We start from the raw sequence: 24984 nt of genomic DNA, 5'->3' as shown, positions 1-24984 counted from the left end.
GCCTGCTCCAAATCCACCCGTGAAATTCTTCATCACTTTCGGATAATTGGCGGTAAGTGCGGGTTAAGGAGAACAGTTATTTATTGAAGCAGCGGAAATTTGTTTGTGGACCCGGCTTCCGGGCATATACCCTTTGTACCTATCCACATTTTGAGCACTACTGCTATAAGTCTTCTCTACAGTGTATTTGTGGGCAAGAAGCCAAATTACCAACGAAAGGCAAACGGGCGTATCTGCCATGTTTGGATAACCGCATCTGATGATACTATACGACGATAGCACATTGCCCACTTTTATATTTTAAAAAAGAAGCAGTACAGAGAGAGAGAGAGAGAGAGACTCGGTCAAAGTTTTAAACAGCGTGATGTAGAACAGGACAAGACAGACACAAAACGACTGTCTTTTCCAATGCAGCTTTATTCGTGCCTATTTTAACTAGGAATAAATGCAAACTATATTGAGTTCAGTTCCTTTTAGACCAAGTTGCTTGAGACTGTCAATGCATTGTTTAAAAAAAAAGTTTTTTTTTTTTCCAAACTTCACGTTTGGAACCTTGCACAAAACATGGTACCGATGACATCGTGGGATGTCTCAGATTTTATTGTATTTTCGCGTGTCCAGTTTTTTCACGTGTTCAGTGTGGCAGTTGCACACTTTTGTTGTTATTATTCTTATTATTTAAATTGCCAGATCAGCGATTTCTGGGTTGCTGTCGCCACATGCAATCCATTATTACGCTCTATTTAGCTAATAAAAGTTCTATCTGCTTTATTTTAATATGCTGTCAGTCCCACAGGTGGGATCATTAAGGGAGTGGGCAGACAAGATTCAAGCACACATAGCATTACTGTTACTCAAGCTAAGAAGAACACACACGCAAAAATCCCCAAGTGTGAATGATGAGTTTGCACGACCTAAGAAAAGCACAAGAAAGGTTACGTTCAAGTGTAACAGCGTTTAGACACAGAAATTTCTGTCGCTTTCACAAGAGCACACCTTTTATGTGTCTCAATCTCCAAGCTTTTTCTAGGGTTGGCTGTTCTATATTGACTAGGTTTAGTGTGTTTGATTCCCTTATTAATTCAGGGAAGGAAGAATATCAAATAATAAGGATCACTCTTCTGGTATTCCAGAAGTGTTGTTGTGAATCTAGACTAATTTTTCTTAGTTGCTCTGTAAACAAGATTTACACATTACTTAGAACAGGGAAACTACTGTAGAATATTACTTATTAACCCAACACTTGTAGCTTCAGTATATCCTATTGTCATTAAAATTGTTTCATATATTCATGACATGCTAATATCAGCTGGAAGCATTTCAGATTGGCTTTTTATATTCGTTAATTAGTTACTATGTACTGCTTTGTTGGGCACTTCCATACCTGCCAGGCATTTACCTAAGAGGCCAGCATTGTTTGCTTCTGTCGTGGCAACACCACTAATTTGATATTTTTCTGTTCCGAACTTGACTTCAAAAGAGTACAAACGCTCACGGAATCTCTCTGTAAGCTTTAGGATACTGAAATTTTAAGGTTTGATACTGTGGGAGTCACGGCACAGTTCGGTGAATGTAAGGAACACTGCGTACAGTCGTAGAGCAAGTGGAGAAAGCGAGACTTTGTCACGGTCAGAATGCAAACTGTGGCAAGAAGTGAACGATGAACGTAGATTTGTTATGCTCGTTTTAATTTTTCCGAGCACTCCTCATATCTTTATTACTCATTAAAGCGCTGCATTGAAGGTTGTTCTTGAAAGAAATGTCTATTTACAAAGCTGTTGAGAAGTTTGCAAAGGTAAACAGAAGTTTCTTCTTTTTCTTTGTTCTTTTTGCATTGTGCTTTCTATTTATTTCTTAGGACTATCACTAGTTGTTTCTTAGGTTTTTCTTTACATAAAAGCAAATGCGAATTGTTGTTAGGTGTTATTTTACAGTAAGCTAAGACTGGCTCCCGTTCTAGGTGGCTGAAAAGACAAAAAAAAATGAAGTGCGCTTTTTCATCTTCATCTCTTTTTCACTGACATCTCCATTTTCGTTCAACTAGCAGACACGTCTTTAGTCAGAAAGTCAGCGTGCTGTTGCTTATTCAATCTAAAATCTTGCTAAGACACTTAGCGACAGCTAGCACATTATCTAGTTTGTCACATCAGCAATGCAAGGCCTACTTACCAGTGTTTTTCTTTTTTTTCTTTGGGCGGTAAGTTTAGTCGTTCATGTGTAATTTTAAGGTCTTTGTCTGTACAGGAGTCTTATATTTTTCTGGTGTTCAAGTATTCATTCACCGTGAGGCGTGAACTATTGCAGAACGAACGAGTTTATGCATCGACTTTCTTCTGTGCATGGCTGTCGGTGTCCGTGTGTTGTCGGTGTTTTGTCTTTGCAATGGGACATACCCACCTGCAAGCAGTGCTGGTTTAGTCACATTTACTTGCATCCAAAGTACATGCTTTTTCACTGGCCAAAGGTGGCAGCACTGATGTATCGAAATAAAATTTTCTCCACCTCTCTGTGATGCTTTCTTTTTACCGTATTTCTGCAGCGGTTGTGGCCACATGCACGTAGGTGGTACCACTGTGTGTTTCACATACCTTGAACCGGAGACTTCGTTCAAAGGTGCGATTTCAGTATTTCATTTATGCAAGGCACGTCACACGGATTTTTTTTCGTCGGCCGTGTAATGTCAGGATAATGCCGTCAAAGCAAAGCAAGTCACTGATGCTGCAAAGAAAGGTAGCCCTAGTCAAAGAAGTGAATTCGAGGCTCGAAGTTTCCGAATGTCGAAACGGCACTGATTGTGTGGTTGCATCATGCGAGAGGAGCCCCTTCCAGTCACAACATCGACAGAGAAGGCCGATTCTCTGGACTTGGCGGTGGGCTACACCGATCTCGTCTGCAACATCAGCTGGTTTGGCCATTTTCTTAAGCGAAACAATGTGGCATCACGCACGGTGATCGCGGCAGTGTCAAAGCAGCTAATCAAGGGGTGACGGCATTAGACGGAACAAGAAACATGCTTCACTTGATGCGAAATAAAGTTGAGTGCAGCGGCGCGGACGATCGCCACATGCGACGTGTTAAGCAACTCGAGCAAACTTTGCTAGGTGCAAGTGTTACTGAGAAGCAGACCAGCCTTAGTTAGTCTTTCTACACTAAATAAAAAGGCAGTGCCAAAAAACACAGGTGGTTGATAGCTGTGGTATGTCATTATTTCTCTTTAAAACCTTTACAAAGAGCCAGTTAGCACTGCTGTTAAGATACCGGTCATTAGAGATAATGTTTTTTGATAGAACTGGGCTTCTCAATGGAATTTGCGCCACTTTGCTTATCTCAAATTTTTCTAGTTTTACCACTTCGGGTTAATGAGGCATTACTGTATTTCGAATTTCCACTCGCGAAAAAGGCAGATTTTTCGCTCACAGCCAACAACGCCGACACCGGAATTGCTGCAGAACGAGCTCTTTAACGCGATACACGCTGGCTTTGTTCTTCACAAGCACTATTCAGAGCCCACTAATAAGTACGCATTGAAAGTAGTTCCTCAGTTAACTTAAAAAAAAAAAAATAATAACCCCGCCACGGTGGTCCAGTGGTTAGGGCGCTTGACTGCTGACCCGAAGGTCGCGCGATCGAATCTCGGCCGCGGTGGCTGCATTTTCGCTGGAGGCAAAAATGTTTGAGGCTCGTGTACTTAGATTTAGGTGCACGTTAAAGAACCCCAGGTGGTCGAAATTTCCGGAGCCCTCCACTACGGCATCTCTCATAATCATATCGTGGTTTTGGGATGATAAACCACAGATATTATTATTAACTTGAAAAAAATATGGATTTGTCGTTGGCCACATTGGACAAAGACATCTTAAGAACTTCGTTCAAGCTATGTGAAACACTCAATACCTGCTTTCTGTGTGCCTTTTACACTCTTTTGACTTGTGTTGTGGTGGTGTGAAAATGCCGGCAAAAGAGCTGGTCCACAATACTCTCGCAAAAAAAAACCTCCCAACTCCTGCAATAAAATTGAAGCATTGCATTCAAAATCGTTCGCACATGTGTTGTGAAGCTGCGAAATGTGTCGTGTAACAAAAATACCGCTCCGCAGATTTTTTCCGTAACTTTCATGGGAGCAGACTTGCAAAGTGTCAGTGGTTGCACGGTTTTACCTTAAAGGGACACTAAAGAGAAACAATGAATTGGTTTAGATTGATAAAGTGTGCTCGGAGAACACTTGTGTAGTTTATTTCACCACCATAGGTTTATTATTGGAGGAGAAAACCAAGTTCAAAGTTTCATTGCTAAATTTCGCGCCGAACTTTGTAATTGGTGACGTAAAAGGTTTCAAAGAGCATTTATCGTATTTTGGCGCCACTGGCTCGACGAAATTTCCACAAACTCGTTATGTCAAGTCTCTGGCCCTCTCAGAGGACAATGTACTTCGATTTAACCGATTAGGAACTACGTAGGCCCAAGCAGGCGCCGTCAAAAATATGTGACGTCGCGGCAAATCGTGCGGGAATTCCAAGGTGGCATCGCCGCCTGTATTTTCTTATTGCGCGTTTTCTCGCTTATTAAGCGTCTTCTCGCAGCAAGCGTGGTGTTTTTGGTATCGTGGAAGACTACTTTACTAATGCAAGAAAAATCGTTTTGCTCTTTAGTGTCCCTTTAAGGCTTGTTCATCTGGTCATTTCAGGGTGCTTTGATGTTGCTGCGAAGCCCGTGAAAGACCAGTTTAATGCTTTATTACGAAACTTGAGAGTGAAGTAGTGCTCATCTGACCTTATTATGACTTAAGCATAGCTATTTTCTCAGTAAAGCTTAGTCGTCTGGCAATGTTATTGTATTAATGCCAGAAGGCATTGAAACGTCAAATAACTCATTTGATGGCATCCTATCTTCTTTTTACCGGTGAACATGACACTGAAATCTAGTGTTTTTATTTTGTACTTGCAGTGTCTCGTAATGTGTGTTCATGTCGCTTTCTGTGCTCATGTACTCGCTGCAAGTTCATCTGTGTGTCTAGTTGCCATGCACTTTGTCCAATTGAATGATATCCTTTTGCGTAGTGTCTTTGTCAGCTTTGGCATGAAAAAAGATGGCAAGGACTGTAAAATAGAGGCTCAGAAGGATGTCGACAGCCTCCGAGCAGAATTCGTTTTGGTTTCACACGTTCCCGACACGACATTGTCGGAGAAAGTAGGCACACTGGTCGAAGTGTTTTCAAGAATAGACACGCTTGGGCTTGCCCAAGTTACAGGCTCTGAGCACTGCTGGTGACACGTAACAACATTCAATCACCATGTGATGCAGTCCATTTGATACATAGCAAGCAGGGCTGTGGAAGCTAAATTGAGTGTTTGCTTCCAATATTGAGCCCATTGTGTACTGGAAGAAAAAATGCATACACGTGTTCACTTCCATGCAGCAATGGTGCGCATTTATTTTTCGCATACATTATATATGTTGGCAATGTATTTTTGCATGGTACAAAGTTATTCAACAGAATACATACTACAGAATGCACATGGCTATCAATTTTTGCTTTCGTGGTGCTGCTTGCCGAGTATTGAACGGAATACAGGAATGTCATTTGAGAGCACACGTGGTAATTGTTTGTCATGCTGTAAGTTGCTCTAGTTTTGCTATGGGTGTTGTGTAAATATTTGACTGCAGCATACGGTGCGACATTTTGTTTGTACATACTCTTCGTTTGCTTCGGACACCAGACATATGCAAAGCTAGTTGTAAAGACGCGCATGCGATGCAAAAGAAAATATGCACAGGGGCCTGTTGTGATGGGCCTCGATCATAAATGCCTGTTGTCTCTACATGGCATTGTAAAGTCACCCTCCTAATCCACATTTACACTTGTTCTTTTTGGAAGTACTAAGCAAGAAGCATGTTAAGCCCATTGGTGTCATGGTGTCAAACTGAATGGCAGAGTGTTTGTGCTTCTGCCAACTGAATTTCCTAGCCTTTAAAAGATAAAAGGTTTTTCTTTTCACGGTCCAACTGAATTGGTTAGTTACAAAAATTTCTGACCTAATTAAGTGAGAATTATCTTTTTCATGAATTGAATAATCAGCTCACTTCGATCTTATGTATGTCGTTATGGCTAAAGGTCTCGTTATTGCTTTAATAGTTTTGCTATCATGCTCGTTTAGTATAGGGAATGTAAATACCATCCATAATCATATACTGATGGTGTCAGTTTACAAACCATTGTCCTTGCCTGCTTACCTTCTTCTTGTTTTGGAGCACATAGTAAGCTATCTATATTGCAAATATTGCACTTTATCTTTCCACTATGATATTCCAGCTTTTTTTTTATATATAATCAACCAACTTAGTTTCATCTGTTTTTGAAACAGTCCAGAGGGCTTGTCAAACTGTTTCAACAGCTTGACGAGCCCGCTGCCCCCATCACAAGGGTTCATGGCAGCAAAGACTCGGTTGTCTATTTCATACCAATCAATAAAATAAAAAATAAACATTTCGGGATTCATGGAGTGGCTATAAAATTTTGTGGAAATTGAAACATACCTTTCCAGTCTCATGGCCTTTTGGCAAGCAGTCCTTGGCGTATCGAAAACTTGAGAGCTCTTCTTTTGTTCTACATCACTTCCTGTCATCACCATCACCATACCATCTTGCAGGTTTAAATAACACCGCAGCCCGTAAATTGGGATGCTATGCCAGGGAGCGTACAGGCATGGTTCAGTGTACACCTGCCTTAAAAATGAATCCCTACAATAACCAGGAAAATAATTCACTTTTGACGTGGGTGTTTCGGTGTTTCGGAAATCTTGGCGCCTTTGTTGACACTTTAACCTGACATGCAGAAGAACTATCAGCTTCTTTGAAATGTTGCAAGCTCTATGTAGTCAGGCTACCGTCTCTGTACAAATAAAAACAGTTACTGACATTTTGTGGAGCTTATTTTGAGTTTTGTGATGGATGGGGCAAGTTCTAAATGCTGCATCTTAGATGTGTACTCAAAACAACAAGAAAGCACGCAAATGAAGCCACAGGTAGGTAACACAAGCATCAAGAGGCATTACTTTCAGTACTGATGGAATAAAACCAATCTTATCGATTTTATCCACATTCACACTTCGCTTGCCAACACTGTTTCCTAGAAATTAATACAGGAAACTCTTCCGTCAGAGCTTCTGTACGCCTTAATTAAGGAACCCTTGGTAATCGCCGAGGATCATTCGAAGTGATCCTCGAATGACCTCAGTATCGGACTTTAATGCCTAACGAATCGATTTCCGCTAAAATTTCTAGAATATCTCAAGAACGAGCGGAGGTACAGCGTTAATCGCGAGCTTTAGGAAACGCGTTCTCTATTTTCGTCACGACGAGCGCGCTGGAAACAGAATGGAGTGATGGCACGGGGGAGGAAGTTCGGTCAGCGCTCGTGGTGAAACGAGATCGCTCTCTCCCGTTGTGATACCTGCGCGCGAGTGTGGCTCACTTGTGTAATGTTAGCGGACTATGGAGCGCTGCGCCGGAACCCCGTTACGTGTCGGCGTAAAAGCGGAACAGATCCAAACGCCGCTCTTGATTTATGCCGGCTATTGGCCAATAGCATGCTTCCTGCTTTTCGACGTCAAACAGCAGGCGCCGGCAGCTCCGAAGAGAGTGAGCACAGGCCTCTGTATGAAAAAAAGAGGGCGCCTGAGAAAGTGGAAACTTTGCGTTCCGCTTCTAAACTCCTTGTGCGCAAGACTGCAAGATTTGACTGAGATGTTCATGGCAGTGTCTACCAGCAGGATGTGTGTTCACACCAAGCCCAAGAGGGGGGGGGGGGGAGGAGGTTATATGACCCCTTCGAGGTCGCACATATGTGCAGTTCCTACTACTGTAACAGAACACGGAGCGACCTACTTTTCTTGAGCTATCCTTTTGATGCATGAAAGCTACTTTTATTTGTAGTGTCCTGCTCTTTCAAACGAAAAGCTAAGGTCATTTTGCCGCTGCAGCTCCGTGCACCCAGCAGCACCTGGATAGAACTTGAGAAATAGGTTTCGCGGCACACGCGTACAGCACGCAGATAGTGGATGTCCACATAATCCACCATTCAACATATTTACCCAGTAATGGAAACGGGCTGCTGCATGTTCATTGCTGGAAGAATGAAATGAATATATATATATATATATATATATAAACTTGGTTAATGAATCAGACGTACTTATTACAGAAAAAGTAATAATTGTTGGGGTTTTACGTCCCAAAACCATGATATAATTATGAGGGACGCCGTAGTGGAGGGGCTCCGGAAATTTTGACCATCTAATGTTGTTTAACGTGCAGTTAAACCTAAGTACACAGGCCTCGGGCATTTCGTCTCCATCGAAATGCGGCCGTCAAAAAGTAACCAATTGCGCTTACTTTCTGCCGCAGCCTGATCAGTCACCAATTAATGTTCAAAGAAAGTAGTTGATTACTGCCACATCACGTTTCCCCACAGCTTTAACTTTTGGGGGGGAAGGGGGCTAGCCAAACGCACTGGCCTGGTCAGTTCACTTGCTTGCATTCACATGTTGCTTGTCGTCCCGATAAAAAAAATTGGGAAGGCGCGAAGCATGTAGGGAAGGGTGTTTCAGCTTCACTAACGTGAAACCTGTGAAGGGGCGAAGCATGCAGTGTGTGCTGGTGTTTCCCACAGCAAAATCGCTGCTAATGGGCAATGAAAGAACAAAGGTTAGACAAAGAGCCCTGCAGTCCGCTTTTGGTTAACGTGCAAGCTGCGAATCTTTATTGTTCAACTGCGCACAAGAGAAATCTCCCACCAGGGCTACATTGCAGAGGGGTGGCCGGTGAATGGTTGTGCAGCGCGAGCAGTTGGTTTTGTCAATCAAGAAACTCGCTAGCAGACGCTGCCTGCGTCTGCGTTGTCTCGCGCGAGCGAGGGCGCGTTCTCGTTCCTTGCGAGCTGCTAGTTCAGCGTTCATCGCAGAAAGAGCGTTTCAATAGTCTCGCCACACGGCTAGCGCTGAGGCGGTGGCGCCCTCTCGCGCTCAAGCAAATGGACCGTCACGACAGCAGACGACGATGCACGCCGAGACCCTAAGGTGCTTCACGCCTAAAACTCTTCATCAGTATTCGAAAGTCAAAAAGGTACACCCACTAAAGGGAACCACGTGGGGATGCGAAGCAGCGCTGGGTGCTCACTTGTGTTTCCGCTGTTGCTCCATTTGTATGTTTCATTTGTGTGTGGAGTTTTGTATCTGTTGTGTACCGCTTATGTTACCTCCCCCCCCCCCCCCCCAGCTCGATGTTTCCGTTGCGCTTCGGCTTCGCGTTGCCTCGCAGCTTCGAGATTCACTTGCCGGCGTTGCCGTTTACGTCCAGCTTCGCGAGCGTCCATAGCGCCGTTGCGAAGGAGAGTGCAACGGGAACGAGCGTGCGCCGCATTATATACGAGCGCACAGCTGTGGCGGAGAGAGAAACGGGAGAGGAGAAACGAAGCGGAGGCAGCGCTCATGCTACCTCCCCCACCCCACCTCCTTGGGCCCACGCGAGGAGAGGGGGGAGAGTTGGCGCATGCGCAATGGGGAGCGGACGCGTGAGGGAAGGACGGACACAGCCCCGAGCAAAAGCTGCTTCGCATCTAAAATAAATCAATTTTCAGGCAGCGAACGGAGCGAAATTCGCTCCAATCACTCTCCACAATGGTCAGCGGCGAGCGACCAACATGTTGAAATTTTTTTGCTCTGTTCGCAGCGTAGCGGAGGGAATTATGGTCAAGCCGCGAAAATTGCGCTGAGTCGTTGAACTTGTTTGATTTGTTTTAGTTATGGCGGTGAAATGTGCGGAACCGTGGATTACTGAATCCTGTACGTACGTTTAGTAGCGACAATAAAAGCTCGTACATAATATTATACGCTCCTCCGTTTGTATTGGTTTGTATGCATGTCTTGACTACGCGTCAAATGAAATAAGTTTTAGAGCGAAGCTCTGTAGACGATTTTCCGCTGGTTTGCGCAATTAAAATCAGATGTGCAGTCCCTGGAATGTGGCCTTTGGCTGCGCTGCTCAATATATGTATGTCTCTAGAGTTACTGCATATGGTTAAAGGAACTTTGTACAGTAACTAGGTACGTCTCCATCCGCGCAGCGTGGTCTGCACGGCGTCCCCATAGCGTCTGCGCTCACTCGTTGGGCAAGTAAAAGCGAGCAGACGGCTGCACCTGAAAAAAAAAAAAAAAAGCAACATGGCGGGACCCGTCGATGCGGGTTCCTTCCGCCTCAAATTTATCACGTCGTCGTCGTGCGCTGTGTGGCCCGTAAGTTCGAAACCTACACTTATATTTGCCTTGTATTTGCGTCCTGACACAAGGCGGCATTAGGCTTACGAATAGGCACTCCGACAGACAGGCTGCTCGAGATCAGCGTGCATAACACGTAGGCCGAGCTGAAGGCAGCTACATTAAAGGGACACTCAAGAGAAACAATGAACCAGGTTAGATCGATAAATTGTGCTCTGAGAATTCTAATGTCGTCAATTTCGCCATCATAGGTTTATTAATAGAGAAAATGAAGTTCAAAGTTTCATTTTTAAATTTCGCGCCGAAATCCCGCGTGACGTCACGGATTTCAAAGCGTACTTATCGTATTTTGGCGCCGTTGGCTCAACAAAATTGCCCCAAACCTGGTATGTTGAGAAAAATCGTTTTGATCTTTAGTGTCCCTTTAATATCTCAGAGGAACCGTCTCATCCAGACGAAGTCGGGAAGGAAGACCCTGACAAGGGCAGGCATTCCACCGCACCCCCAAAACATGGACGAGGGGCTGGTAGAAATACCAGAACCAATCCGAAGAAATATCTCGATCGCCCCTGTCCCTAGCTGGGAATATGACCAAGGAGAGAGAGAGAAAGATAACTTTATTCATAAGGGTTTGGGATAAGGGACCAAGGAATGACATTAAGACAGGAGAGAGGAGCGGATAAAATGGATAAGAAAATTAGAGACAATGAGAACATGCTATACGTAGCGCTTAGTAGACACGAGAAGCACGTGTAGCCAGCGCATCCTTGTACAATTCTCCGATCGCCAAGGCCGAGTGCTTCGCCATCGCATTGGCGATTAAAAATGGAGAGCGAAATGTCGGGCAGGCGTACATCACCATAATCTCGGATTCGCTGGGGGCGTGCCGACTCTTTACGAAAGGTCGTCTACCACTAAAAATTTGCAGCCTCTTGGTCTGGTGCCCGGGACATGCAGGCCTAGAGACCACCCGACTCACACCACACACGATAGCCTTCGCGAGGAGGAAGAATGTGACCCGGCTCAGATGGCTCCGCGAGAGCTTGCTCATCAGCGATGCGCACGGCAGAAATATGGCATCTCCGTAGAATTCAAACGGGGTTGTATCCAAATATATTGCGATATATAAAATTTTTCCAACGAATGGGCGTGATTGTCCGTGGTGACCCTTTACCACATCTCATGGGGTTGCAGTAAAAGGCCAAATCAATTGCATAAAACATAAGTACAGAATAGAAAACTATTTGAAGCTATGGGAGGCACTCCTCGCTAGCTGGGACCCGGAGGTACTACTAGCGCTTCTGGACCATGTCCGGCTAGCGGCACAAGCCAGTGGAGCCTTGGACATGAGGCCCCACCCATCTAGCTCCTGAACCCTTTCCCTCAATAAAAGTTATTCTTCTATTCGTCGGTATTTTGCAGTGTTTCCAAGACCTCAAATACTCGGAGACAAGGCTTAGCAAAAGAGTGCTAAGCCGGGCTAGTTGGTAAGCGTTCATAGTAAACTTGCAGCGCGAAAATTTTTCGCGCTGTAAATTTACTATGAAGGCTTAGCAGGCGTCGCTAAATAAAGCTGATCTCAATAACAAAGCCAAAGCATACCTGATGCTTTGATTCCAGCGTGAGATAACGCAAAGCAATAGCCGATTTCACCATTTATTGTTGTTAGGAGAGTAGGCAAATAGCAAACGTAAGTTCGTATCGAAGCGGGCAGTCGCGTATGCATGGGTGCTAACCATGTTGGCTCGTAACCACAGCTACTGGTGGTTGCTAATAAGGCATACGCCATAAATGCGAAGCAGAGTAAACATATCACATAACGCTGTGGCGCAGTACGTGCCAAATAAACGCAAATGTCTCAACCTTGTAAACTTATAGGCGATTAGATATCGAACTATGTTTTGCGCTCAAGCATGTGACTTGCTTACGCCTTGCTGCAACCAGTTTGTGTGACACGGCAACGGTCGCTTCTCAGGCCAAAGGCCAGTTACCGTACGTCACACGATAAAACATGGCTGCGCCCGTGCGCCGCTGCGGAAAATGATCTACGACTGGTTGGTCGAATTCCTTCGTGTCTGCGCGGACAGGAAACTCCTAGCCCTCTAAGGAGACATGCAAGAACTAATGTGTAAAGATGTTTCATTCAGTGGCCGTGCAGCAGCTGCCGCCTCCGGGCTCTGCTGCAGGACGCGCGCGCAAGAGGCAACAGCGAACAATTAATAAGATAGTAAAAAAAAAAGTCCTACGGCCTTCATATCTTGATATAAGACGACTTTATTGCCCCTGGGAAAAGTTTTTACCAGCAATGCATTTGTGTTAAAAAACCGAGTTTAAGGGGATCGGTGTAAACTTGCCTAGGTGAGAATGTGGCTGGGATCAACTGGTTCCATTTGGAAACCAACTGGAACCCTGTTGTCCAACTGGAAAGCTGCTGGTTCCAGTTACAAGCCAGCTGGGCACAGACTGGAATCATGACCAGTTGTACAGTTTGTACTGGAAACAGCTGTTCCCACTATAGGTTCTAACCAGCCTAACTGGAAGTGAAGGGTTCCATTTGGAACCTGTAAACAGCAAGGCTGTATATGACTGGCTGGTCGGATTTCACCATGTCCGTCGAGAGGAAACCCCTAGCGCCCACTTGGGTGAAATAGCAGAACTAATTGGTAAACAATGAGAAAAAAATTTAAAAAAAAATCGCAGCATATCCACGGAGTGAATGATGATGAGTGGGCGAAGCTGCGGAGGTTCATCGGTAAACCGTGAATCTTCCGTGAATTCTGCCCAGTATATCATCACCGACGTGAGATCGGGCGCGTTTATACTAAAGGTTCGATGAGTTATGACGACTTGCAGCTCACTTTAATTTTACATGTACGCTGTGAATTTTCATTGTTTAGAAAACCATTGCTTTAGAAAACATCTGGCGTCTTTCGTTAAGCAGCTGGCGTCTTTTCGTTTTGCTTTAGAAACATCTGGCGTTCTTTCGTTTTGCTTTTAGAAAACATCTGGCGTCTTTCGTTGGTTTATTTCATCAATCAACGGCGTTTTGAACAAAATTTTTATTGTTTAATCACGCACAGGAGAAATCTCACCAGGCACTACCTTGGAGGTAAACAATGGCTGCTAATGGGAATGAGAGACAGAAGAAGTCGGCTTTTAGCTAACACTTACACTTCTACTAACGTTTCCTACTGGAACATGCCAATGGCTGCTAATGGGGAATGAGAGACAGAAGAATTCGGCTTTTAGTTAACGTGCACGCTGCGAATTTTTTATTGTTCAACAACGCACAGGAAAAATCTCCTACCGGCACCACCTTGGAGGTCAAGATCTGGTACTAGCGTTACGACTGGTTACGCACTACTACGACTACGAAGGACGAACGGGTGCCCATAAAATTCACCGACGATTACGATATTGCCTAATTCGAATTCTGAGCGCAGGTTCGTGTTGGGGCAACGCAAACTGTGCTTGAATTTTAGGGGCGTAGCTCCTCTTAGCCTAACCTTGTCACGTCTCCGTTGTCCGGCGTATCTCCCGGCAGCCGGCAGTAAACGGCAGTATCTGTCCGGTGGTGGTGGTGGTGGTGTGCGGCGTGACCACCCCTTACTGCGCATGCGCATACCCTCTCCACACACCTCCTCTCCACTCCCCCTCACCATTCCCCATGTCATCTACCCCTATCCCTCTCCACTCGCCCTCTCCCCTTCCTCTCTCCCATCCCCCTTCCCCTCTCCCATAACCAGTCTTAAAAACGGAGGGGGCGTGCACACATGAAGGCTCCCTAAAGAGAATGCGCTGCGACAGTACGTGATATGTATCACCCTCTCCTCTCCTACGCTTCCCCCTCTTTCTCCTCTCCTACGGTTCCCCCCCCCCCTATCTTGCCTCGCGGCGCAGCGGCGCCGACGCAGGCAGCGTCGCGAGGCAGCGTCGCGGCAGCGTCTTGATTGAAAAAAACCGACCGCTCGCGCTGCACAACCGTTCAGTGACCACCCCGTATATATAGGCACTGAATTTTGACCTCCAAGGTAGTGCGTGTGTGCGATTGCTCCTGTGCGTGATTAAACAATGAAAATTCACAGCGTACATGTAAAATTAAAGTGAGCTGCAAGTCGTCATAACTCTCATCGAACCTTTAGTATAAACGCGCCCGATCTCACGTCGGTGATGATGTACTGGGCAGAATTCACGGAAGATTCACGGTTTACCGATGAACCTCCGCAGCTTCGCCCACTCATCATCATTCACTCCGTGGATATGCTGTGATTTTTTTGGCTATCCGCAGTTGTAGCAGTATAACATTCATTACATATTCCCACAGAAACTGCCCACGCTCGAGTGCTGCGCTCACCACTCTGTGCATTGCAGGCGTCGCGAACCAAGCGAAACGCCGACAGCGCTCGACTGGTGGTGGTGATGGCGGTGGTGAAAAACTTCATTATAAAACGGACCTTATGAGACCCTGAAAAAGCCCTACAGACTATGTGACATCCTCAGTCCGGGGCGTCAGTGGACGATAGCGCTGCTTTTGCTCGCGCAATGGGGGCCTGTTGGGCCCCTAGATCAGAGCAGCTAAGCAAAAGCGTCGCCTCCCAGTCCTCTCGCGTAGGGTTGGGGAGGGGAGAAATGGCTGGCAGGCCCATACCATGTGGTAGACATTGGCTGTCTCCCCACAGTGCTTGCACCTGCCAGTGACTGCGCGCGGGGTCATAGTATTATTGTAATATGGCCGGGCGTAGCAATGTGTTCGTTTGAAATAAGTCAGCGTTCTCCCGTCTCATGGCGGGAGGTCGATACGTACCGGCACTGCTGAGCGATAGTATTCTGCAATTTCTTTGTACCTGAGCAGCGGCGATAGTGATGTCCAGTCCATAGGGCTCAAATGAGGTACCCGCGGGAATGAGCGCTTGGGCAGCTGCGTCTGTGGCCTCGTTCCCTCGAAGTCCCTGATGGGGGTCCATACTAAACGTTTTGGGGTAAGGTCGGCGACCCCTCGTGCTCGCATGCAGAATTTCGTAGGCAAGAGGTGAAATTTCCCCTGCCTAGCAGGCGCAGGCTTTGCGAGAATCAGTCATGATTACTTTAGAAATTCTGTGCGAGAGAGCTTCTCCACCTGCGTTTCCTTGTGGAATACTGCTGCCGTATAGTACCCCCTTGCTCCCGGTCCGGCAACGTCCACGCAGTAAACTCCCATGTTTCTAGCGCCCGAACGCGCGCTTCCCGTCTTCCCATGGTGCAGCTCCGATCGAGTCCATGTTTCTGGGTAGAGGATGTGCGAAAAGTTTGTGTCTCCAAAGCTCCGGTACCCTGAGCATGTCCCCTGTTTCGTGGTCGTGTTGTATATAGAGGCCAACGAGAAGGCGCCGACCTGAAGGCGTCTGCGCAAGCCGAGTGTATGGTTCACTAGATGGGCTTCCGTGAGCTCCTTGTGCGAGTTGATCACGCCAAGTGCGGTCAAACGCCCATTGGATGTGGTGCTTGGGAGGCCCAGAGCCCGTTTGGTGGCCTTCCGTATTATTGTGTCTATGCGCTCGGCATCGTGTGCTACGCACACCACTCTGTGTATTGCAGCCGTTGCGAACCGTGCGAAACTCCGACAGCCCCGTTAGGACAAGCGAAGCCAGCCGCAGTGCACGTGCCGCCCTGCATGCACACGAGCTTCGACCGGTGGGCCGGCGTGCGTGACGGAGGAAGAAAGCGAGAGAGGTCAGTGGCTCGTGATATCGACAGACTCCGCGTTCGCTCTCTTTCGTCCTCGTTCGCTCCATCGGTTACGCCGCCGACGCCAACGGCGACGCCGCTCAATGCAGGAACAGGCGCCTAAGAGCTGCGCTCTAAAATGTCACCTCTGTGTCGTATGTAAACAGCTTCGCTGGTCACCCACCTATCACAGAGTAGAATGGCTCTTTTATCGCCCTCAGCAGCAACAACACGCGAACGCATTGCAGCTCGATCATGGTCATCGGGTGGTCATCGCATGTGTTCGATTTTATTCTTTTGATAATAGCCTTGGGCTCTCGTGTGACACGTACTTTTTGCGTGCACTCGCGCGTTGCGAGTTCTTACTAAAAGCCTACGCGCCACACCTTTCTGAATTGTTGCGCTCATACGATTCGCAACACAATATCGCCGCTGCATAGCGCGTTGCGCTCAGTGCGCAACCATGAGCTCATCCACATTCGATGTATTAAAGTGCTATATTATTACAAAGAACGGCAGCGAGAAACCCTGCGCGCCGCGCCAGTCGCAGAGAAGAAATCGCTACCTTCGCCCCACGTGCGAGGCCTGCCGTCGATGGCTCCTCGAGCAGAGAGGAAGGGCCCCGCCCGTCTTTCGTTGGTTGAAGGACCATGAAGTGGCGCCGGAGGGAGGGGGCTGCGATGCTCGAGCAGCAACTGCGAACTTTGATCAAAAGGGGGCGGGGCGGTCGCGAGCGCTGGCGCTCGTGCTGTCCTGACAGACATCAGTAGACGTAGGGCTCGTATATTCTTGTACGTGCTGTGCTTTCACCGCTTACTTCACCTTGAGGCGACAGACAGCACGAAAACCGCTTCGCTCCCTGGAGCGGCCGTATTCCCGTAGCAGCGTTTTGTAGAGTTAAAAGAGATCGGATCTAAAGAGCTACCTGCTAGCCTTACTTCGTATAACATTCCAATTTATTGCTATGGCATTCATTGCTTCGCCCTTGCGGCGGAATTGTGACTTTTTTTTTTCTCAGCTGTCATCCGTACTCGATGGCGCATATCTCGATGGCGCAGATCTTGTTAACCAAGGGTCATTCCAACTTGAGACGCAATCTACACCACGTGGTGCTCCAATTAAAAAGCAGCTTTATACCTCAATCGAAAGCAAATAAATAGTTTTCTGATATGGCAAGTTTTATCATTACAATTTTTGTTCGAAGGAAGAAAATAATTCTTTAGGTTCACCATTGACGGCAATGGGGAACTTCAACGAGGAAGCTGCCGTATGACCAAATGGGAAAATAGCCGTCAATGGGAAATTTCAAAAATAATTTTCTTCTTTAAAACTAAGATTGTAATGATCAAGCTTGTCATATAAGAAGGACTATTTATTTGCTTTTGATTGATGTGTAAAGCTGGTTTTTAATTGGAGCACCACGTGGTGTAAACTGCGTGTCACTGTTGACCAAAATGATGATTTTCTCAAGTTTCAGATTTTTTTTCTCGTAGAATTTAAAATACCAGTGGTCTGAAAATATTTTCAAAGGAAAATATAGTTTCTGTAGAGTAAGCATTCAATACTCGGATGTTCATACGTAGCGATATATTATAAGGGAAAAAATGCAAACATAGAACATTTTTATTGTGAAATTTTTTGGAGGCGTGTATAACTGAATAATTCTAGTAATATTACTGAGCTTCGAACACTTTCGATCAACGCCTTTGCTTAATATCTAGGCCAAATTCGGTATTGAAACAAGACAACGGTACTCTAAGAACAAATTTTCTGATAAACATCACTTAGACGACATTCTGCGAAATTCAAAATGCTCCCACATGACCAAAAATTTTCTTTTTCACTGAAATATTCTAGCAATTCACTGTTTTCAATGCAATAAAAACACGCGATTTTTTTTTTAGTGCATTTGAGGTGGTCGCCAAAATGGCTGGGACGTTTGGCGTGGGATGACCCCAACGTTTCTTTGCACACATGAAAATTAAACACAATTTTAACTGTGGTACTACATACATATCATGTAACGGCATTTCGGTGTGAACAATCAGAATGCGTTTTCCGAAGGAATTTCTCCTGGCAAAATAATACGGAATGACGTCTTAGTTTTTCAAAGCTTCTTTGACAACGTTGCTTAAATAATCTGTAAGTCCTTCACCCCAGCTTCTATAATTGTCGTCGATGAGCGGTTTTCCGTCGCCGCTTGGTTACGCTGAAATTGTACAACCTAAAGTCTCTAGATTTTCTTCGCGTTGTTGTTATCGTTGTTATCGCCATTTCTCAGAATTTTTTTGCACCATTGGCGTAGCCCAAAAGCACGCGCTTCCATCGAGTGTTGAGGCGCGTCCGCCACGACCGCGGTATCCGAGCTTCTGCATAGCCTCCACGATCGCAGTGTTCTGCCACAGCCGCTCCGTGGTTCTGCGTTGCTTGATGAGTTTCGGTTTTGGTTCGGCCAGCTTGGGCATTATCATCATCATCATCATTATTTATGCAAGCGGAACACGCAGCAACGCAGCGATCACCACATCCGGCTGCGTTTTTGTCCTTCGTTTGTGTAATGTGTAGGGTTGCCAGGTTGGGCTATAAATCGCCAAATTGGGCTACATTTTTGTGGACTTGGCGGGATTTTTTGTAGTTGGCTACTTGGCTACTTTTGGGCTATTACCTGCCTTCGCTTCAAACGCTTGTTTTCCAGTGCCCTTTCTCCTCTTTAGTGGGGTTGTACCTCCAGTTTGTTGTGAATCAAGTGTTTACGTACACAGTTATCTTTACTTCACTCTTTCTACTATCCTTTACCTGTGTGTTTGCATTCTTTAGGTATCAGCAGCCTCCACCAGACAATTACAGTAGTCATTAATATTGAATCTATTCCCTGCCTTTTAAGGCGAAGCTTCCTTTGCCGGATTTCGCGATGCTGCTAAGTTGTTCCTTCTCATGGCGAATAAATTTGTGGATTTAAAGGGGTGGTGCCACCAAACTTGTGGCTTGCGCGTTCTTTGCTGTAAGCGTTTCCTATAGCTCAAGGAAGCATGATGCACGCACCAAGATTCGTGCATTCTCGCTAAATAATTTAATATCGCCTTTTGATGTGGACAACTTTCGGTTTCGGTTTCTGGGCGCCGAGGTTGGGCAGTGACGTAGAAGTGTAGGAGGCGTGGTCACGTGACCACACAAGGCTGTGGCGCACTTAGCCAGGAAGCGATCGAAACTCGGCGAGTGATGTAGCAACCGATGCTTTGCCGGTACTATAGTGAACTAGAATATATTGTAGTTCACTACAGCCGGTACGTACGTTGCGGAAGTGGCGGAGATCAGGAGGTCACTCACGTTACTACAGCAGATTTGGTGTGACGTCACTACAACTTTCGTTGCCCATCCTACAGATCTACGTCACTGTTGGCGCGCTAGCGATGGGTTTCGATCGGGAGAATGGGCATTTAGGTACACTTTGGAAGTGAATTAAAATATATTCTAAACGTTTGCTGTGTCCGACCCTTCGTGTGGAATGTCCTTGCATACATAGGAAACCCACAACAGGTTTGTTATAGCCTCGAAATTTGATGACTCCACCCCTTTAAATATAAAGTGTACATGATAGCACGCACGAAGTAACTTGGAGCCTCGTAACGTTTTTCTGTGCTATGCCTACTATCACCAGATTTTACGCATCACCGTTGATTTTAAAGGTTATAATTCACCGCTTCACTTCAGCTTAGCTTGATATGGATTCCAACTTATGCTCTGAATGTGATCCGCATCATTTAGCTTTAGTTACTTGCTTTAAACCACGGCCGCTACATAAAAAAACGTAGTGGCCGTGAAATACCAAACGAGCAATTACTAAAAACATTCATCTCCTCCATGGGGTTCTCCATTCCTTTGACTACAACCGTCACATTGTGTCATCACTTCAAAGAAAACAAATTAATAAAGAGCAACAAGAAAACAGAAATTCTAGCAAATAAAGTGACATTTCCTTTCTATTTCTACTACCTGCACCACACACGCGATCTTGCAAGCAGCAGCACAATTGGAGACGTGTATAAACTCTCTGTGTATAAATTATAATGAATAGAAACCTTTTTCTATATTTGCTCTCTTTGGCTATTTTGGGCTATTTTTTATTAATTACGTTTGGCTAATTTTGGGCTATTAACGGGGGGAAATTTGGCGGGTAGCTCTCCGAGTACCTGGCAACCCTGTGTGTATGTCGTGGTGCATGGCGGCCTGGTGTGTTTGTGATCGGCTTCGGTGAATTTCCACTGTTCAGGACATCGCATTTATGTGGCTGACTTCGCACGTTCCTGCATTACCCACTTTGAGCTGTTAAAACAGCGCATCTCAGCGTCATTCGTGTTCTCAACGTTGGGAACCATGCTGTGGTAAGGTAGCGGCGGAAAAGTGTTTTCGCCGGGTGTATGCTACCCCATGAAGCGACTTTTGACCGGTGTTTCTCCAGCTTGTCTTTCATCTTAGCGATCATATAACACACTGCTGTAACAACAAAACTTCTGCACTCTCGCTACAAGAAGTTCACGTCGTTAGCTGGTCACCAAAGTTAATGCGAACCTGTGCGCAAGTACTTACGTTGCGTGTGGACCGAGAAACTTCGTTGTGAATTGGGTTGTTTAGCATGCGCGATTGTATGGGCATTTTTGGCTAGGTAACATTACTGGTGCCCGTGTTCTCTTACGAACACGCAGTAGGTACTCCGCCAATTTGTAAAAGGAAGAATTATGTCATAGCGGGCACTTCGCAGCTGTACTTGCAGTAGGCATTCTAGGGTGATTTGAAAGGGCCAATTTACAGGCGCACAGGCGTTCCTTTCATTTCGGCTCAGTTTAGGTGTGCACCGAGAGTGAAGCCAGACTAGCAGTTGAAAAGGCGATGCAGAAGGGGCATGATTACACAATCGCGTTCTACTCTAGTAGGCAAAGCTGAAGTTCTTGTGTGTGCTTATTATGAATAAATACATGTCATGTTCGAATTTTTTCGTTTCTCGAAAGATATGGGTCAACCTATAACTGAATACTTCTTTCTTATTTCACGTAGAGCATAATATACAAGGGTCAACCTATATTCATGCTCAACATTGTTTAGAGTGAATGCAGTAGTTCGTGTGAGCTTTGTTTCCTTGCTTTACAAGATAATCATTGCCAGGGCTGGTGTGTGAAGACTTGTCGATTGGTTGCTCCGAGAAATTAGCTTTATCATATATTAGTCTATGAAGGCTGAAAAAGCAACATGTCATTACATTTTTAATGTGTTTTTAATGTGATAGCGTTAAAGAGCTCATTTCGCAGAAATTTCGGTGTCGGGGTCGACGTCGTTAGCTGTGAGCAAAAAATCATCTTGTCCGTGACCGAAAAATCTAGAGAGATGGAAGTAAAATAAATAATAACACTCTTCGGTTTGAGTGAGAATCGAACCCAGGCCGTCTGCATAGCAAGCAGGTGTTATACCACAGTGCTACGCTATTGCTTGAAACTGCTTTGGAAAGAACACTATATGAATGTCATGTAGTGGAAGGAGCCTCCGTAACACATGTAACATTGCGGGCCAGAAGTGTAGAATCCCACCAAGTTTCAAAACATGTGAATTGCGCAACGAGTGGGTGTTTTAAAGGTCCACCCATTGCAAAGCTCTGAGACATATTTAATCATCATCAGCTGCAAAAGCATCAACAAAAAGTGAGCCGCTGCTTAGGTTTGCGTGTTGTTTTACGGACGCGTTGTGGGCCTTTCACTGTTTCCCAACAGGAAGAACTATGGCATAGTGGGCACTTAACAAATGAACTTGCAGTAGGCATTCTAGGATAGTTCCAAATGGCCATTGTAACATGCACAGTCGTTCATTTCCTTGTGTCACGGTTGAGGCATTCACCGAGAACCGAAGCCAGGCTAGCAATTGAGAAGGCAATGTGCAGCGGGCCCAAATATGCTATCGCATTTTACCCTTGAAGGTGAAGCTCAAGCGTCCTCCAAGTTTTTTTCTATTTGTGTCATACATGAACATGCTCATAATTAATACAGGGCAGGTAAAAAACAGTGTGTTGTTCTCGGTTATTTTATTGCTTACTGTTGTAGTGCTGTCATAAACACCCATATACTCCATAACCACCATATTCACTAAGTGTTCCTATATAAAGAACTGTGTGTTCCCAAATTTCATCATGTGGTATTATAGGGCATTCTTTGTCTCCTTTTTTTTTTTTTTATAAAATGATATGGCAATCATGTCAATTTGCTTGAGTGTATACATGAGAGGCATTTCAGTGAAGCCTCAATTTTTAAAAACGAATACCATTTCTTTTTCTTTTTAGCTTGTGCAGGCTGTCATTGGCGGTCATGCCTGTTCGTGTCGGTGTCCGTGAAGCCAGCAACATGTCATTCATTAGCCGTGTGAAGCGGGCGACTTATGTACGACAATACCCAACAGTGCTCGTGCAGCCGGATGGCTCAACTATCACTGTGCGCTACCACGAACCCCGCAGCCTCATCAAGGTAAATTAACCCAGTCTATCCATTTGGCCTAGCATGGCTGCAGTTTCATATTTGATTCGGCTTTTTACTCTGCTTTTTAGTTCACCACTCTCATCATCATCATCATCCACTTATGTTTATGTCCACTGCAGGGCGAAGGCTTTTACAACGATCTCCAATTTACCCTATCTTGTGCGAGCCATTTCCATTTGATCCCTGCGAACATCGTAATTTTTTTGTTCCATCTAGCTCACTGCCATCCTTGGCTGCATTTCCCATTCCTTAGTATCCATTCCATTGCTCTAACCAACAACCAGTTGTCTGTCCTATGCATTACGGGGTCGGCCAAGGTCAATTTTCTTCCGTTAACGTTAACCAGAATGTTGGCTACTCCTGTTTGTTCTCTGACTCATTCTGCTGTCTTCCAATCTCCTAATGTTACATCTCTAATTTTGCATTCTTTGCATGCTGCGTGGTCGTTAACAATTTCTCGAATTTCTTTGTTATCCTCCAAGTTTCAGCCCCATATGTTAGAACGCTTAGTGTGTAATCATTGCATACTCTACCCTTTATATCTCCTATTATCGCCACTATCTTATTAGTAATCGATGGCAGTAGCATCTTTTAGGATAGTAGTACATGTCTCAAAGAAGATATTTTGCGTATTTTATCATGGTCCCTGATGGAAAATTTGCATTTAAGCAATGTCCTTATAGAACATTCTTGGTACTAAATCCCATTTCATAAAAATATTTATTTGCAACTTTCTGAGGAGGTGAAAGTATCCGCCGCCGCACCGTAAACTGAACAGGCCTCAGGCATTGATGCTCAGACTCTTGCAAGTCGGGGCATATCCTAGTCCCGCACCCTTACACAAGATCTATCTCGAAATTCACACATCAAACACTTGCAAGCTTTGCCCAGACTTTGCCAGCTTAGACCACATGCTCTGGCGGTGCCCCGCGTTATGGGCTGACGAAGACGTTACATCGTCCAAGTGGGATGCTGCGCTACGCAGTCCGGATTTGAAAACACAACAATGGGCAGTCCAACGGGCCCATGATGTGGCGGAGAGGCTAGGCCTATCTGTCATGTCGTGGGAGCGGCCCGCTACGTGCTAGTTGACACCCCGATAGACCTGAATAAAGTTTCTTCCATTCCATTCCATTGCAGGCTTTGTGGGCTTCAATAATGAATGCTTATGGACCATCCTATCGCTTTCTAATAGTATGGCAAAGGAGGCTCAAATGAGTGACGAAAGCTATTGCTGCTTGTCAGCAGCATCAGACCATATAAAGCAAACTATAAAACATTTTCTGTTTTTGTCATCAGTGGTACTTAGCCTCAAGTTCTAATTTCTTGCTGTTTTTTTTTTTACGGTGTTACGTTGCCAAGATTTCTCATTCAAACTACAAAAACCATATCTTAACTGAAATTTAGAGTATGAGGTTTCAATGTGCCTCTCATGTGCATTTAGCTCACATGGATTTCCACAATGTAGTACAGTACAGGGATTCAGATGAATGCAATAGTTGGCCCACATTGCAGCCTGTGCTTTTTTGTACTGCAGCTGAGCACTGGGGGACGGCTTTGGGGTCAAAAACTGCGGTTCTAAAGCTCTTGATTTTATTGAATGCCATAGCAATCCCGCACAGTGTTCTAACGCCTACCATTGGTGCATAAACTTTCCATTGCCGTTCGGTCTGATTATTGCATTCGAATTGCTGAGCACTGCACATACAAGCACAAAGGTGAAGTACAGTGTGAAGTCGGTTAATTTTTCCAAGGATTGTCCACTTGAACGCTGCTATCATTTTTGTTCTTTTTGTGGGCAGTTGCCATTGAAGTTTGAAGAGTTGACACCAGAGGAGCAGCAGCTCGTGCTTGTCAAGAGGAAACCTCCAGAGGTTGTTGTCATCCAGGAAGAATTGGAGGACAACTTTGACAGCCAACGATACCTCAAGTTCATCAAAAAGAAGAAGTAGCTAGTCGTATGTCTATGCTAGGTCTACATCATGTTTTAAAAGAAGCTGTTAGTAGCGAGATGTCATCTGTGGCATTGGAGACTGGTCTGGCAGTACCAGGCACCGTGTATTGGTGAGTGTGAGTGGCATTAAAAGTGTTTACCATTGTTGAACAATTTAGTGTTGTGATCCTTGGAGTAAGGACGTATGACAGTGGTTATCTACAACCACTCTTGTGCTTTTCACACAGCTCATGTTTGAGTTTATTCAACCACGTGACAGGTACGTGAGACTACAGCATGTACGTGGTTTGGTGTGAAGGGAAAAAAAGCTATATTTCACAGCTTGACTGGCCGCTTCGCCCAAAAAATAACAAATTTACAGGCAGCGGAAAGTGACAATACCAAAAGAAAAAAACACGCATGTGGCCCATGGCAGTAAATAATAAAATGAAAGCTCTGAAATACCTAAAAAATATTCATAACAAAGCAATACATATATAAATGAATGACGCGAATCACAAAAATCACCCAACATTCGTAACAACACAATTGGCACATCCGA

The 24984-nt window shown here is 45.2% G+C and overlaps 1 protein-coding gene across 1 annotated transcript; it reads left to right on the top strand.

Moving 5' to 3' along the window:
- The first annotated feature begins 20182 nt into the window (after positions 1-20182).
- On the top strand, positions 20183-24592 carry LOC119395928 (39S ribosomal protein L55, mitochondrial). The gene is made up of 3 exons (XM_037662958.2): positions 20183-20356; positions 22297-22477; positions 24292-24592. The coding sequence occupies exons 1-3, from the start codon at positions 20349-20351 to the stop codon at positions 24439-24441; spliced, it is 339 nt and encodes a 112-aa protein (XP_037518886.1). The 5' UTR covers positions 20183-20348; the 3' UTR covers positions 24442-24592.
- The last annotated feature ends 392 nt before the right edge of the window (positions 24593-24984 follow it).

This window comes from Rhipicephalus sanguineus, chromosome 6, assembly GCF_013339695.2.
Source record: "Rhipicephalus sanguineus isolate Rsan-2018 chromosome 6, BIME_Rsan_1.4, whole genome shotgun sequence".
NCBI lineage: Eukaryota > Metazoa > Arthropoda > Arachnida > Ixodida > Ixodidae > Rhipicephalus > Rhipicephalus sanguineus.
The sequence above is the reverse complement of the archived record's forward strand: the minus strand, read 5'-3'. Positions and strand labels throughout refer to the sequence as shown.